Below are 17,819 nucleotides of genomic sequence, written 5' to 3' on the forward strand. Positions count from 1 at the left end.
ACTAGCTTTGTTTATGAATTGATCACTCGTAGATAAACATATGAATCTTGAATGACATTAGAGATGTTGGTGTATTGATTCTGATTGATTGAGTGCTAGAGTTTGTATAATCTAGTATAGACTTACGAATTCTATAACTCTTGCGTTAATACTTGCTTTAGGAAAAAGTACTAAGGGATTAGGCTTTTGAATGAAGTAAAGGATCAAATTACCAAGGGATTGAGATTTAATCAAATTTAGAAAGAATCGTTAATAACTTGATCTCGAATGTTATTTATAAGAATGGGTAGACTTGTTAGGAAAATACTGGGGAATTCGAGTCCTAGCTACGTCTTTTAGTAAACGTTAAAACTAATTTTCTCGCATTATTAATTCTTGAATTAATTTCTTAAATATTGAAAATTAAAAATAAGTTGTTTAAAATTTCTGTTTTATTTTTACAATTAATTCTCTCAACAAAATCAATTAGAATAGATCCAACTTTATTTGCATAGATAGATTAGTGATTGGTAATCAATCACCGTGAGATCGACGACCTTATTTTATCACTTTAATACTTGTACGACCGGTGCATTGTCGAAGTCGCAACACAAAAGACAAAATACAAACAACTCATATATGTTTTTTATTTTATTTTTTCAAAAAACCAAAAAATTGTTTTTAAAAACCGTATTCAAGGCTAAGTTTTTAACTCTATAAAAGATACAAGTAACCTATTGTATGATGCAATTTTCTTGCCACGTAAACATATTTGTGCTTCGTAATAGCTGATAAATTATAGTCAGTGTACTTATTATCGGAAATATTTTTAATGCTCCAGGATCACTCAATAATTAGGCGTTCTTCTCACAACACTAATTTTTTTTTTTTTACTCCTATTATTTTTCCTCTTTTCTAATTTTATACTCTCGTTTACACTAAGAGATTACTTAAAAAATAGTGATCCCGGAGGATGATAAATTCTCTCGTTATTATCAATCACTTGTTGATGGTGCATTGGTGCGTCGTTAATTATTTTATCTGGGCCATTTATAGCTTGTGTCCAGACTTGCAAGTATAAGCGGAAGATGTAAATTAGCTCGGAATACTAATAATGTATAATTGGCCAAACATCATCATGAACTTGGGTCTGTAATTTTGTAGTGCAATTCTTTCCCTAACAAGAAGACAGAAGTATCATCCAAAATAAGCATAGCTTAACGATCAAAGCAATGCATTTCTTTGTTGAATTTATTTTAAATATTAATAATATATATTTTTTAATTTAAACAAGAAACATCTTAGGAGCTAAGTCCGAGGCCTTTATTCGCTCTTTCTTTGTTCTCCAAGAACAAACTGGCAGAAGCAATGCATAATTCTTCACTATTTATATAACACACTTTGGTTCAAAAGAGCAAAACAAGTCTCCAACTGCAATAAGCAAAGGAACAATAGAAATGGCTTCACCAATCAAATTCAACATGCTCGCAGCTTGTCTTTTGGTCATGGTTGTGGTTGTGGCTGCTCAATATGGAGGAGATGATGGTGGGTCTAACTCTGGCTCTACCATGCCTGGAATGGCAATGGGTCCTGCACCACCACCTTCTGCTTCTCCAAGAAGCCTCAGTTATCCTGCATTCATAATCACTCTCCTTCCTTATATGCTTACCTTTCTTGTAGCCAAAGAGAGGATTTAATTAACTACACTTCCAGTTTGTTTTAGCTTCCTATTTTCTGTGTTCGGTCACGTGTTGTGCCCTTCGTGTCATATGTTGGTTATATTTATCTATCAATTAAGTTGTGTTCTTGAAGTTTTGTAATAATACAAATCTTTATCTTGCTTGCTACTGCTACATCTATACTCCAATCAAGTTGTTTTTTTTTTTTTTTTTGATAACACAATCAAGTTGTTTCAGTAAGGTATTTAAACGTTTTCCAAGGTTTTATAAGGATGGAAACAGAGGTCACTCGTTAGTCGTTAAGCAAAATAACTTGGATTTGGCTAATGATAAGAGTTATAATTTTCAGTTTTGTTCTAGATTAAATGGAAGGAAATTACAAGTGAGTGTGATTACTAATTTGTCAATTTACCAATTGTTTAGAGCACCTCTTAATGGTACAATGGACCAATGGCCGCAAAATTAGTGACTTGGGTACTCAACAAAGACCCCCCAAAAAAATTGTGATTAAAGCCCGCAAAAATACCAACTGATATAATTTGAGTTAATAAAAATAAGCAGAGGATGCTTCCGTATTGCATACAGCAAGTGTTGATAGTAACGAAATTTATTGAATTTATCATCATTTTATTTTTTGCATCTGCATCATATATTGCAAAGGCATATAGAAGGGTTTAATAGGAATTCGAATTGCACCTCAATAACTAACTACCTGTGAATTCTCTCCTCCTCTGTTCCGCAATAACAACTGTCCTTTACCCTCCAATGCTTCGCAGAACCTCCAATTCCACAACTCCACAAATCATTCGCATAGGCTTGAGTCATAGTTTCTACATAAAGAATAAAATATTTACATATAGATTGACGGACGGTGTGTCTTAAAATGGATTGGAGAAAAGCTATTAGCATAATGAAATATTAGACCCGTTGTTATTCTTATGTTTCAGATGATCCCCTTTTTAGTCTGTTGTTATTCCTATATTCTAGATGGTCCAATTTTAATCATTTTCCTCTTCATCTCCCCACTCTTATTTTCCTCTTCTTTTCATTTGTCTCTTTTCCTCTTCCCCATCTTCTTCTCCCACTTTTATTTTTATTTTTTTACGCCCCTTTTATTTTTACTTATATATATAGGGAGAGGTTATAGTTATTATCTCATTTTCTTACTACATGTTACTACTAAATCGTAACTGTTGATTTCCTCAATCTAACGGTTATAATTTATTGGGTCATACTTATTAATTAATTTTTAATTTTTAATAAATTATAACCGTTAAATTGACAGAAATCAACGGTTACGATTTAGTAATAACTAGTAGTAAGAAAAAGAGATAGTAACTATAACATTTCCCATATATATATATATATATATATATATATATATATATATATATATTATTTTTATTTTATCTCTTAGTACCTTTCACTTGGGTTCATCTATTACCGACCTAATTAATTTGGGATAAAGATCGTTGATGTTGATGTTGCCAAATTTTTTATGCCAAATTCGACTACCTTCATCTTTCTTTATCCAAGCACTCGTCACTCCCAATGACAGTGTTTCATGTCATAACAAACCCCAACTCAAAAGGGTTCTCCAAGCAAGAAATGGTAGGTCTGGTTGATGCACATGCAGTTGGATTCTCTCACTGTAAAAATTTCAACAACAGGCTCTTCAACTTCAGCAACACCTCGGGGTTTACACTGCATACATGATACAACACTGAGTAGGCAGCGGGGCTGAGGAAGCTGTGTCAAAACATCCCATGGGCTTATCGCACTCTTAGCAGCGGGACAGTAGTATCTATGTCTCTTTTCTGTTGTTGCATCCAGTTTGGCTACATCATTACTTGTCTATCAAATAGTGTCCAATTATCAAAAACTGTCTTGAGATATCATTAGATCCTTGCAATGCCGATGTAAAGGTCCATATTTAATTCAAGCCATTTTTCTGTATTAATGACTAATGAGATCAAACAAGCAGCCCTCCAACTTGTCACCCCTCCACCAAGATTAACGTAAATGAATAAATAAAGAGTTTTATAAAAGTTATGTTGTAGGAAAAGTGATTGTGTAATGTTATAGAGATTCGTTTTGCGTGCCTTAATTTTTTATTTATTTTTTTGTTTTAAAAAGTGTGAGCTCCACAAAATGTTGTGAGTGTAGAAAAGTTTGTTGTGTTATGTTAAAGGATAAAACGAAAACCCATAAATAAAATAATAAAATGCACAGGACTCAGCAACCAATCACTGCACTCATAATCATAATTTCCAGCATAAAATCAAGGTTCTGAGAAGGAATCGATTGCATTTATTAAATATACGGCGTGAATATAATGCAAATTCAAGAGGGCAGAGGACAAAGAAAAAAAAAACGGCAAAACATGAGAAGTACAAGCAGATTATAAGTTAATAAGTATGCAACCAGACTGTTTGGCCAAATTCCAGCTATTTGAAATTTGAATTTACCATTGAGCAAGAAAATACTTGGCTCTATCCTCCAAAGCTTTGCCATTGCTTCTAAACAAAATTACAACCCGCGCAGAGAGTTGATCATGCTTCATCAATAAATCAAACAATTTACAAGTACGGATTCTGAAGATGAGGATGAGCTACTGAGACATTAAAAGGAAAGGGCAAAAGGGATTATACAAAAACAATGAGTTGTTGTCATCCTTGACATGCTTCAGTGACACAAATGAAAACTTCCAACGACATTTGGTTGTTGCTTTGGCAAAGCCTTCGTCTTATAGCTTGAACAAATGCTGAACAATTAAGAGTGCAGATCAACTGATTTTAGTCTCACCGTGGCATTCAAATTTGACAAGCAAACAATAAAATAAAGCATTATTTAACAATAAACGAGTGACAGAACTTGTTAATTCTCCAATTCTCACCTCAGCAAGCCTTTCTCTTATCTACTCTTAAATGGATGTTATACCATTTCTTCTTCTTTGGCCGATCTCTTATATTCCTCTTCTCTCTTGCTTGACTATCTTCTTTTGCCTCCTTGGAAGAATTTTTACTCCTGCTCTTACTTGTACTCCGTTTTAAAGGAGCAATAGTGTATGATGCATGTATTTCATTTCTTTGTTTCAGTAGCTCGTCAATCTGCAAAACAATAAATAGCAGAAGTTCAATAGCTTCCATTTGATTTTTCATTTTTTATTTATTTTTATTTTTTTGTGGGCGGATGAAACATAGAAACCCTTTGAAAAGGAAAAGAAAAACTCACTGCTTGCATTTCATGTGCATATCTGCTTGTCATCTCTGTGAATTGTGCCAGAACCTACGAAGAGCCAGTGTGAGATTTGATGAAAAGATACGTAATATATAGAATGCTAGCAACAAAATGCACACCTCTCGATATTCTGTCTCAAACTTCGACATTTCTGCCCTTTTAGACAAAATTTGAGCTTCTACATTTCTTAAATTTTCCTTTTCTTCACTAAAAGGTGCAGCACACAGAGCTTCTATTGTATAGTTTGCACTTTTGAAAAAGTTGTCACCTAGAAGAAATTTGACAGCATGTAATAGTCAATTCCTATAGAGCCTAATTTTAGTCAATAAACATAACAAGCAGCACTGGGCATCGAAGTATGCAAATACCATAAACTGCAAATACATGGGTACCAGCCTTCAATTCTGTCAATTCACAAGGCTGGAATCCATCCAGCTTTCTGAAAAATGATGTATCTGGATCCTTAGCAGCAGCTATCTGTAGAGAAATAATTCAAGAACCAAATTTTAAAATGAAAAAAGATAGAAAAAATGTAAAGTGAATAATATCCGTTTCCAGAAGCAACTCACAGAGTTCATTGTCTGATCTAACCGATAAACAGGAAACCCAAGAAAATACATTCCAGCAGAGGTAACCTTCCCTGTTTTGGCACTGTCTTCCTACAATAATAATTAAAACGTCTTAGAATGTTCAGAAGTCAGAAGAGGAAAAAAAAATTATGAAGTAATTACAAGAGAGCCACTAACGTGCAATGACTAAACATTACATAAGAAATATTTAATTCCTCAGGAAAAAAAGGAAAAAAAAAAAGAGAGAGAGAGAGAAAACATACATTATTTTCAGACACACACAGGGAAAATGTAAAATACCTGAAGTGCAAGACTTAAACCACCGTTGTCTTCCCGGTCAAAATATAATAACTGTGGAAACCCATTAAAAAATGATCATTTACAAACATAACAGAGTATTTTTTTTGAAATGATTAAAATTTTATGAAATCAAGTTGAACAATAGTTAAAATATACAGATTAATAATTTATAATGTACAAAAAAAAAAAAAAAATTTAAAACAGTAAAAGCAGGAGACAAATAAATTACACAGCTAAAGGGGTAGTTTAACCACTATTTTATAGTTAAGATACAGGATTACTTTGATGAAAGTCCAAGTTCAAAGTTCCCCAAGAACAAATCATTACAGTCAAATAGAATCAATCTCATCTAGCAGGTCAAGTGAGCATTAAGATCTCAAGTAAATTTGGGTTTGGCTCCCTAACATGCAGTAAATTAGAAACAACTCCAAAATCAATTAGTCTCCTAGTTGCATTGAGAAAAAAAAAATGAAACTCTTGGATAACATTATGAATTATGATTGAACTTCATATCATAATCACTATCAATAAACAAGAAAAGGGTGATAATAGAGTCCAGAGGTAGCCCATCTGCATATATGGAGTAGCATTTTGTCAACAAAACAGTGAATCAGGGCCCAAATCATACCAAATTATCTTACCAATTTCTAGAGTAGTACAAGGGATATACTATTAATACCACTTTAATTGTATGAGGAATGAAAATCAAAAGAATAGTTTTATGATTTATACTATGTATCCCCATTGTAAGAGACTGGATTTTTGTTTTGAAGCAAAACTACATGACAAAAATAGCAAGACTGGTATCACAATTACTGGTAAAGCAATTGACCAGACGTCAACTTGAGCTATAGAAATCAGTGCTCACATAAAGGGAAGGAAGACGAATGATAATCTTCCTAATTATTCAAACAGATCCAGGACATGTGAAACTGCTCAACAGAAGGAGATCAATAGCATAATGGATGGATATTCGAGTAAATTCAAAATGCTTTTAAAAGTTGACCAAGAGTTCAAACTACCAATTTATTTCTAGGAAAATAAAATGAACATTTGATGTATCTAGAACACCCACCCCCCAAAAAACTAATCTTTCTGGAAATCATATATTTTTATAGAATTCTGAGAAGAAACAAGACTCCATGAAGCATGAACAAATATTTTAAGATCAGCAGGTTGATCATAACTCACATGCAATCTTTATATACATGAATGGCAGAGATTTAAATTCCAACCTTGAACTTGCTTTTGTCTGATGATTGCACTCGACAAACAAACCCAGCTCGTGCTTCCTCTTCTGTTATTGTAACTGAATAGAAGTGTGCACATTGCTTCTCAACCTGTCAGATGAAGGTACCAAAAAAATAAACAAAAGAAAAATGTGACTAAATAGGGATCAATGAATTAAAAATAGAAGCAGCTCACCTTTTTAGATATAAACTGTCCCAATGGAAGTGGACGAATGGAAACTAAACCATTGAGTGCCTCTTCCAAAACAGTAGCAGATACAGTTGTCTTGATTGGCACACCAAGTTTACTGTCATGTATGGGGAAAGTTGATCATGAAAAGGAGGGAAAACTAGAGAACCGACAGGAAGAACTCAAAACAAAAGGAAACATGTAGCTATGTTTAAGCACTCAACAAGAGAAAAGGGGTTAAAAAGTCAATTCAAAGAGAAGCATATTCAGCCTTCTTACCTAAAAAGTGCTGCAAACATCGTATTGACAGCACCCAAACTTGAAAGATCCAACTCCAACTCTTGGCTATCTGATTCAACAGCCTACACAAAAACATGAAATATTTCACCACTAGTCGGGTTTAACGGGGAGTTTTTTTTTTTTTAAATGATCCATGCGAAGAGATTCAAGATAAAATTTTATTTTAGAAAAAAAGAAATTTGGGAAAAAAATGGTACAAAATTGGAATCAGTAAAAAGCAACGGAAAATGTAAACTTGGAGGATTGATGACCCTCCTAAAGTCTTAATGGTTCATCATATTAACACAACTTATATCACCTCAAAGCCAGCTGAGTCGTACTGACGCCTTTTGTCAGGGTCTGACAAAATATTATAAGAAAAGGTAACCTCTTTAAACATATCGGCAGCTTTAGGATCATTAGCATTCTTGTCAGGATGATATCTGAAATGGAATAGGTTTAGCCAATTAATAAATTAAGTAATTAACCAACTCTATTCATATGAAAAGAAGACAGGAAGAACAGTCAATTAGAGTAAACAGGTGCCCCTGAAGGAGCATTACTTTATTTCAGTAAAACTCCATGAAGTTTTGAAGTTTTATTTTAAACTGTTAAGTGCTCATATCAGATGCATGAAACCAATCTGACAACATGAGCAGAGCCTTCATTCCAACATTATCTTTGGAAGGTTATTGGGGCTTATCTGGATGATCAATCAGTATGTGTGAAAAATTAAAACAAAAAGGTGCTCTGGCTAAAATCAAACGAGGGTAAAAATGAATGTTTTCCAATGTAATAGTTTTATTATTTTTAACAGCCTCTTCTCTTTTTCTTTTTCCAAATTAATATGACCTATGTCATCTTATTTGATTCTAGGACCAAAAATGTTTTAGCACAAAATAAAACAACCTTCTATGCAGCTTCTTAGTTCCTCCACCTATACGAGAATTTTATATTCAAAGGCCACTAGGCCAGATATCATTTAATAGTTAGCATTATCCTTATCTATTTTAGGTTAAGTATAATATCATTATCAAGCATTAAGTACTTCTGCGAACGCCCAGCCACAATAAGTAGTTACGAAGACTACTTCCATCAATCATCTATATTAAAATATAGTATAATTTGGAATCCATCTAGTTGGTTAAACTTTTGATTGAATTTGGCTCAAAAATCTCGGCAACACCTACCAACCGATGCATGGAGGGAAAGAATGAAATATATAAAAAGAAAACCGTTTTCATGAATCATGACTTCACCTAGGCTTAAAACAAGCGAAGGAGAAGATTTTTGCAAGGGATTCTGCAGTTCTGTGTCTAAGTAACCGGTCTTGACCGAGTGGCTGCAGCAGCGTCTTCATACATAGTGCTATTTTCTCACACGTTAAGTCTCTCTGAGACTCTGAGAATTACAATAAAAAAAATACTCTTTTTTATAAAGCATCAAGCAACATTATAAAGAGAACACTTTTCAAACATAACAATATTCAAACTTAACTTCTAATATTATAAATTATCTCCAGCATACTCAAAAATCAATGCCATGTAAAACCCTTATATTTTCCCTATTAAACTATCCTACTCTCTACGAAGAACGGTTCAAAAATAATAACAAAGCAAGCCACCGCGAGAAGCAAAACGAAACATACTTGAGGGCCATTTTCCGGTAAGCGGTTTTGATTTCTTGATCCGTTGAGTTGCGGGAAACGCCGAGGACCTCGTAGGGATCCCGCCGGAGCTGCTTCTCTCCGTCATGCTTCTCCGACTTCGACCGATGTCCTGGCATCCTGCGACCAACTCAACGATGTCGTGAATTTCTTCTTCTTTTTTGCAGAACGCTAGAACTCAGCTTCACCCCCCTTTTTTGGCCGAAACAGAAAGAAGAGTCTCAGGAAGATTTGAAATCGAAGGATTGAAGGTGAAGAGGGAGGGTTTTCCCACGGTGGCGAGTCATGGTGAGGATCGAGAGTTGAAGGAGCATTGGGGATTCGTGGCGGTGAGATCCAGAAGCTCCACCATGAACCCTCCAAGCTGGAGCTGAGCTTTGGAGGAAGGAGGAGAGAGAAACAAGAGAGAGAAACAACAAGAGACAAGAGGACGAGAAAATTGGAGGGGAAATTTGTTGGAATTTTATTTTTATCTTTTTTTTTATTTAAAAAAAAAGTTATTTTTTGAAAACGAATTGCCTTGCTGGTAAAGTGCACCCTGTGCGTAGTGCGCACGGGAAGGTTGACAACTCAATTTCAACTGACATAGATTATGGCTGTGTACTATTATTACGATTTATGTATAATAAATTCTGCTAATTATGTGAGAAGATTTCACATCTGTGATCTGTCCATAATTCTTAATTATAAATTAACAATTATTGTCACGTAGTTAATGACAAATCAACATGTTCCATTTTAATGTCATCCTTTCAGGTAAGACGATTTCATCCTTTTATAATTTTTTATGACAAATTATAATATGAGGTTATAACAGCTGAGTCTTAATGACAAATCTATAATCCTTAATTAAGCTTGCGGAAAATTTAAAGTTACCGTTTTAATTGTTTAAAGTTTCTCTGTCGTTGAAAATTCTGGATAATTGAAATTTCCACGTATTCATAATGAAATGAGATGTAAAAAGATTCACTCCTTACTTTTTAATAAAGAGATATTAATTTTGTCATTAAAAATAATATTATCATAATTGTCTTTCTATACATATACACTGACGTGTCTGTTAATCAATTCAATACACAAATACGATATTAGTCTAAGAACAAATTATAGATCGATTTTAATTTGAAAACTAATGACCTAAATTTGTGACCAATCCCATTGAATTATAGGGGTGTCCTCCCTTTCATTCAAAATGGGCGTAACAAAACCTATCCCATCAATACCGTGGTATATGGGATTACAGATCCCTTTGATTTTGGGCAGAGTGATTAAAACTACACAATCGAGCTAAAATTTGAAAATTAAATAAATTAAAATATTTTAAAATATTTAAATTCAACGAATTTTTAATTTAAATTTAGAAATCAATACAGTTCAAAAGAATTAAAACTTTATATATACATTTTAAAATAATACTTTACTTGAGAAATTTATATACTGTTCCTATTTTATTTAGAAACGTTGTTACTATACTTTTATTTTATTTTTTTATTTTTTATATAATTATATTATTGACAAATAATTCGACTTATGTTTAGAATTTAAATTTAAATTTATTGTATGTTGACAAATTAATTTAAACTCATTTTTAACTTATTTTGATAGATCTTTTTATTCTCAAATTTTAATAAAAATTAAAAAATTGCTCTAATTTAAATTATTTTATACTGAGTTGAATTGGATTATATTTATATTTTAAACTAGATCGATTAAATATCATAAGAAAATAATTAAATTATATCAGTTAATTTATTTTTTTTAAACCCATCATATTCAATCAACAATTCTTAGTTAATTCTTAAAAATTAATTTGGTCTCACACTTTTTTAAGAAAGGAAAAACACGTGGAGATGTTATTGTTAAGCACAGTGATTCTTTAAATTTAGGTGTAAAGTATTTTTATTTTTTTTCAAATTCGCGCTTTATTGGGCTTGGCTGGAATTAGGTTTAACCAAATTCTCGTTAATTAGTTTTTTTGTTTCTTTCTTTGGGTTTTAAAACAAAACAAAAAGTGAATTTGAGAATGTTGCGTGGCATCAAAATTCAACGACCAAAAAGGAATGTGCGTAGCGCGCACCCGGTGCATGGAAAGATTGCTTCGGTTCTTTTCAAAACATTTTGCTCAAACATCAAACACTTAAATTTAAACCAGCTGGAATGAGATGGATGAAAGATGATTAGCAATAGCCATAATCAATGCTAGAAAGCTAAGAAATTGAGACTCGTAATGAATATTAATCTCAACAATATTCACCATTTCAGTATGTTCTTAATTTGAAATATTTCTTGCTTTTTAAGGGTAGAACTGAAGGAGAATAGTTAAGTATTGACAAATTTAGAAGACCTTCGACTTTAAGAACGTTTATCTGATACTCTATATATCCGGGGACACCATTAATAATACATTATTAGGGTCCCCACTTGCTAAGGTAATATGATTGGCATGGTTTAGCTAAAGAGGACAAATTATTTTTGTGATCAGTACAAACTTTTTTTTTTTTTTTTGTCAAAAGTACAAACTGGGAATGGTTTAAATTGCAAATCTAAAAAGATCACTACGTAAAAGTGTACTTTTGTGGGGTTCAAGAAATGACAACTAAAAGGTATGTTTATTTTTTTATTTTAGAAATTTCTGCAATATGATACAAAAATTTGCCAATAAATAAAGGGTAATCGATCAATCACATGATAAGGAAAATAAAATTTTCCTGCAATAGAAAAAAATAGCAAAAAGAGAAGAAAAAAAATAATACATGAAACCCACAATATAATATCTCTACAGGAAAAATTATTATTTTCCTATTATTCCCCTAAATAAATAATCACTCGAACATGAGGTATGTGTTTCATTTGGCAATCAAGATGTCGAACGAAATTTACCGGTGCTGCAGGACACCGAACGTGATAGCTGTTACATAGTTGGATCCATAATAACCAGTGTTTAAAAATCCGCAGGAGTCATGGGATCACGGGTTCCATCAGGGGGTCACGGGATCTCTACGCTGATCCGATTTTATTTATTACATATATATATATATATATATATATGAAAATATTAAAAAACAAATCACCAATCATCAAAGATTCAAAATATACTTAACATAATTCACCAATTACAACCACAAGTCAATATTACACGACCTAATTAAAATATCAAGATACCAAATTACAAAACTTATATTCTAATGGGGTCACTACAGTAACCCGGTTCAGCCTCTTTTGATAAGGTCTCTGACAAAGAAAAATTTAAAGAGGTAAGAATGAGTTTTTGTTTTCCATCAACAGATGTAAGGATTTCATTTGAATAGGGAAAAATTCTTACCTTTTCTAGAAGATTCACGGCAGCGAGGTGAAGATTGAAGATGTCTAGGTCACTGTGAGAAAAGAGAACGATTAGATTTAGGTTTGTAAGCATTTTCATTTTATTTTTTTAATAAAACGACATTGTTTCAGATAATTCTTTTTTAAGAAAAAAACATGCAGTGACCCCCTTTGACCCCTCTGACCCGGGAGTCACTAAAACCCGGCCGAGTTTTGGGGGTCAGAGGGGTCGATGTGCATATAGGGTCCAACTTGTGACCCCAACCCTCATAGGGGAGGGATCAAGGTTGACCCGGGTCAACCCGGGAGGCGAGGTGAGGTTTTAAAACACTGATAATAACAGTCAATCATATATGCGTATATATGGGTTTGTCTACTCTCATGTTGTAGGAGAGAGCATATCTTATGCAAAGACACAAAATGATAGGACCCACCATTAAAAAAGAGAAAAGAAAAGAAAAAAAAATAGCAGCACACTTATCGAAGTGTCTATGGCATAAGATAGTAGTCTCCTACAACATGAGACTATTATTTCCCGTGTGTATATATATATATATATATATATATAGAGGTAGGATCCTTTAACACCAGTGTCAAATTTCGATTTTGACACCTCATCTGGGAGCCGTTAGATAAAAAAAATCATCGACTATGATTTGCAAGCATGTGACACCATTGATTTTTTTTATCTAACGGCTCTCAGAGGAGGTGTCAAAATTGAAATTTGACACCGGTGTCAAAGGATCCTACCTCATATATATATATATATATATATATATATATATATATATATATATATATATATATACACACACACATCGGTGATCCATAAAATATTATTTATGTCCACACATTTAATGACGGGTGTTCGGGGGGCAGCGTCCCCGAAAATATTTTTTTAAAAAAAATTTAAATGTATTAAAAACAAAAAACATAAATAATAAAAGAAAAAAACTTCAACTTAACATAAAAAATTATTCTCAACACCTTTTATTTTATTTTTTAATCAAGCTGATTTGTTATATGGCATCATAAAATATCCAATAAAATATATGGTATCACATTCCATCCCACCGTATTTCATTCATTTCCATTTCATCCCTCGTTATATATCCAAGCAAAGCCTAATCTAATGAAATCATGCTTTACGACTATGTTTTAAAAAAAAATTGCAGGGATTCATGTCCGCAAGTGCGGACATGGGCGACCAAACAGGTCCGCCATTATATATATATATGAAGAAATCGTTTACAAATTTTTCTTACAAATTACATTAAATATGACCGGTCATACCTAGTATAGTCTGTAAATATAATATTTCTCATATACATATATATATATATATATATACATATATATATATATATATATATATATATATATATATATTTCTAAATGAATTAAAACACACATTTTTATCCCTCAAATAAGAAAAGCGTAATTATATCTAAAAATATTAGTAAAAATTAGATTTGCTAGATAACATTTATGGGGTTTGCATTTGTTATTTAACATGATGCAACAAACTTTTCTACACACATAATATTTTGTGGGGCCCACACTTTTTGAAGAAAAAAGAAAAAAAAAATTACGTCTCGCAAAACGAATCTCTATAACATTACAGAATCACTTTTCCTATAACATAACTCTTATAAAACCCAACATTTATATAGCTTTTTAGTTACTGGCCATCTGAATAGATGAATTGCATTTAGATAACTGTGTATTTATTTACACACACAAAATGTTAAAAAAAAAGGTATTAGTGCTCAAGCGGCGTATGTGATCTTGTTAATGCTCCATTATACAGAAGTGCACTGTTAAAATTTTAACTTTTGAAAAACAAGGGAAAATTTTAAATAAACAAATATTTATTATATTAGGATCGCAAAAATTATTTAATATTTATTTTTTTAATAATTAGGAATATTTAAATTATGATACTAAATTATCTTTTGTCCGACTTCTCAGTTACTCGTCAGTAAAAAAATTTATTGCATTGATCTCAATTTTTTTTTTTTAATAATTTGTTGGATAATCAATTTGCGACAATCGTAAAGGATAATGCAATTTGCTATTATGGTTCAAAGTTGATGATGCTGGAAAAAATTTATGTTTCACACTTTCTTTTATCCATTGGCACAATTGTAGTCTTTGATTGAACAAGTAAGATCAAGCCTCATTGTCAATTGCCATGGATTTGAACTACCTCCGCTGTTGTTAGCTATGACATATATAATAGTTAACCAAAATAATAATAATAATAATGGAAAAGTTCAACAACAACAAAAAACCAACGATTTTGCTTTGAATTACTTACCCACAGGTTTTTTTTTTCATCACTATTCCTTTATGATTTTTTCAATGCAAGTTTATCCTTAACACAGTTAGAAATTTAACAAATCTATCAATTTTTATTTTTATTTTTGATAAACCAAATCTACCTATTTTTCCCTTCTTAAAATAAGACAATCGACCCCAAATGATGGTAACTTAGATGACGCAAGGGGTGCTAAACTAGCCAGGGACCTTTGTCTCAGCTCGTGAAGGCCTGAGCTTACATGTCTAAAATTGATTGTTGGACCCAGGCTTGGACTTGTATAAAAGCTCGTTTAATAAAAAGGCCTCAGGCTCCAATTCAAAAGCTCGGCCTTAGAGCCTCTCAGACTTGCCTAATATATTATTTATTTTATTTTATTTTTTATTTTTTATACTACTTGTGATAGCTCTCTCTCTTCTTAATTCATTCCATCCCATTTTATTAATTAAACATATTTTTTGAATGATTTTATTTTATATTATGCTATTTGGATATACATTAAATTTATGAATATTTATGGAATTACTAGTGCTGTTGATTGTATATTTTGTTTGGATAAATTTTTGTTATCTTATTTTTTTAAATCAGGCTAACAGGCTAAACCAGGCTTTTGTTTTTTGTAAATGAGCAAGGCCACAGACTGATATTATATTCGTAACAAGTAACAGGCTAAGGCTAGTCTGACACATTTAAACACAGGCTCGGACCGTTAAGACCAAAGCTCGGCTCGGCTCGCTAACACCCCTAGACGCAAGGGAACTGAGTAGGTGCGATGAGAATTGATTCTCCACAGTACTGTCTTTGGGAGAGGTTTCAAGCCTTAATCCCAAAATTCACTCCGAATCGGACTAATCGCAAAATGATGAACTAATTGAAATATCTCCACACAAAAAATAAGACAATCAAATAATGACAAAAAAGAAAAAATAAAATCAAATATTGTGGAAACTTACAAGTTACAACACTTACAAATAACACGAAAAATTAAAAAAAAAACATAGAAAAAAGATTAAATATGTCTAAATCAAAATGAAGAAAATAAATTAAGGATAAAAAATAAGACCAAATATATTGAAGTGATAGAAAATAATAAAACAAAAAATTAAAAAAATAGTCTAAATCATAAACAAGAAAATAGACTAAAAAAAGAAATAGAAGAAAAAGAAATATGTAAGTTTTCAATATAATTAGTTTTATTTTTATTTAATTTTTTTTGTCCTTAGATTATTTCCTTCTTTTTGATTTAGATATATTTCATTTGTTTTTCTTTTATATATATATATATATATATATATATATATATATATATATATATATATATATACTTTTAGTCTTTTCTTTTTTTTGGTAAAAACTTTTAGTCTTTTCTAATTGTTAAAAGAAATGGAAGAAAAATTTCAACATCTATAGTGTTATTTTTTTTTATCCTTAATTTATATTTTTTAAAATATATTTGGTCTTATTTTTTCTTCTACTTTTTTTTGTCTTCAATTTATTTTTTCAACTATTTTCATTTTTTTTAATCTTTTATGATACTGTTATAAATTTTCAATATATGAAGTGTTATTGATTTTTAATTTTTTGTCATTTTTTATTCTTTGTAAATATTGTAAGTTTTATTATTTTTTTGGTCATATTAGTATATTCTTTTATTCTAAGAAGGGTATAATAGGTAGATTAATTAACTTTTTTTACAGTGTTAAGAATGAATTTGGATGGAAGTGATTAAAAAAATGCATAAGGATGAAAGTGATTCAAAGCAAAACCATGGGGTGTTTTTGAACTTTTTCCTAATAATAACTTAATGAGTATATAGCTCATTTAGCAACATATGCTAAGTACGTGATGAAAGAATATGAGATCGATTCCCATTAAATACATATTTGGGAAAAGGCGACTCAAAGAGTTAAAACCTCTGGGGATATTTGTCAAGTGAGTTCAGGAGGAGACTGTGGTTGGAGACCACCATCAATGAGCTAAGTAGATCAAATACATCAAGTGGATCTGACACCACATCTCAACCCAAAACTTTAAGGCATTGGGTTCATAGGTCCATCCATTTATATTCACTTCACTTAACTCATTACCAACCAATGTGGTACTATCACACTTGAATATTCTAACAATCACTCCTCTTTAAGTGTGAAACCCAACATTGATATACTCCCACTCAACCGAGTACCACATACGACTAATATAATTGTTGTGATCGCAACAAGTTTTTGGCGTTGTTCCCACCAATGTATCCTTCGTCAGTTCTTTATGCTAGTGCAGTTGGGAGCCTGATGTATGCCACGATTTGTACTCGAACTTGGGGTACTCGATTTTGTCAGGTGGGTCCTAGGGGAAGCCTGTGGCGGGAGACCACCATCAATGGACTAAGTTATATCATCATATCAAGTGGGTCCGACATCACATCTTAACCCAAAACCTTAAGGTATTGGGTTTATAGGTCCTCCTACTTATATGCACTTCACTTAGCCCATTATCAACCAATGTGGAACTCATTACACTTGAATATTTCAATAATACTAAGTAGTCGATTCGCCTCAAAAAGATAATTAAAGTGAGTAATAATAATAATAATTAAATAATTGTTCTTAGAAGGCTATGCAAGTACAATCTACTATGCTAACTTATATATATATATATATATATATATATATATATATATATATATGGGATAAATAACAATAATGTTAGAGGAAAAAGATTCCTGTAATGCAACACCAACGACAAATTTTTTTTATTGAAAAGAGTGTCTCTTTCAATTCTTTATTATTATTTAACTTGTCATTTTTTGTTGCAGGAAACGAAATTTGTTGATGCCACAGGACGAAACCAAAGCCCTATATATATGGGCAAACATTTCTCCAGTTACTTGAGATAAGCTTATTTCAAGCCACCCTATATAATTATGTACCACAGTAGTACATAGTTATAATGTTAAAGTTATTTTTTTTTCTTTCTCTTTAGATACTTTTCATAAATTGTCAGCTGACATAGAGAGAGATAAAAGTAAATTTAACATTATAATTATGTACTAC

At 31.8% G+C, this 17,819-nt stretch overlaps 1 protein-coding gene across 3 annotated transcripts; it reads right to left on the minus strand.

The window, feature by feature from the left end:
* Positions 1–3,989: 3,989 nt before the first annotated feature.
* On the minus strand, positions 3,990–9,568 carry LOC133300026 (chaperone protein dnaJ 16). Of its 3 annotated transcripts, none has more exons than XM_061499513.1 (13): positions 9,114–9,568; positions 8,725–8,866; positions 7,785–7,908; positions 7,466–7,548; positions 7,193–7,304; positions 7,003–7,107; positions 5,768–5,818; positions 5,468–5,557; positions 5,291–5,375; positions 5,018–5,166; positions 4,893–4,946; positions 4,555–4,768; positions 3,990–4,422 (listed from the first exon to the last, which is right to left on the minus strand). In XM_061499513.1, exons 1-12 carry the CDS (start codon positions 9,217–9,219, stop codon positions 4,556–4,558), a joined length of 1,314 nt encoding a protein of 437 aa, XP_061355497.1. In that variant the 5' UTR covers positions 9,220–9,568; the 3' UTR covers positions 3,990–4,422; position 4,555. The 3 variants fall into 3 exon arrangements, with proteins under 3 accessions (XP_061355497.1, XP_061355496.1, XP_061355498.1); XM_061499512.1 differs by having other exon boundaries at positions 3,992–4,422; positions 5,267–5,375; XM_061499514.1 differs by lacking the exon at positions 8,725–8,866 and having other exon boundaries at positions 3,992–4,422; positions 5,267–5,375.
* Positions 9,569–17,819: the final 8,251 nt, after the last annotated feature.

The sequence above is a fragment of the Gastrolobium bilobum genome, unplaced genomic scaffold (assembly GCF_033153095.1).
Source record: "Gastrolobium bilobum isolate Gb01-03AN ecotype WA unplaced genomic scaffold, APGP_CSIRO_Gbil_v1 utg5066, whole genome shotgun sequence".
In the NCBI taxonomy this organism is placed as follows: domain Eukaryota; kingdom Viridiplantae; phylum Streptophyta; class Magnoliopsida; order Fabales; family Fabaceae; genus Gastrolobium; species Gastrolobium bilobum.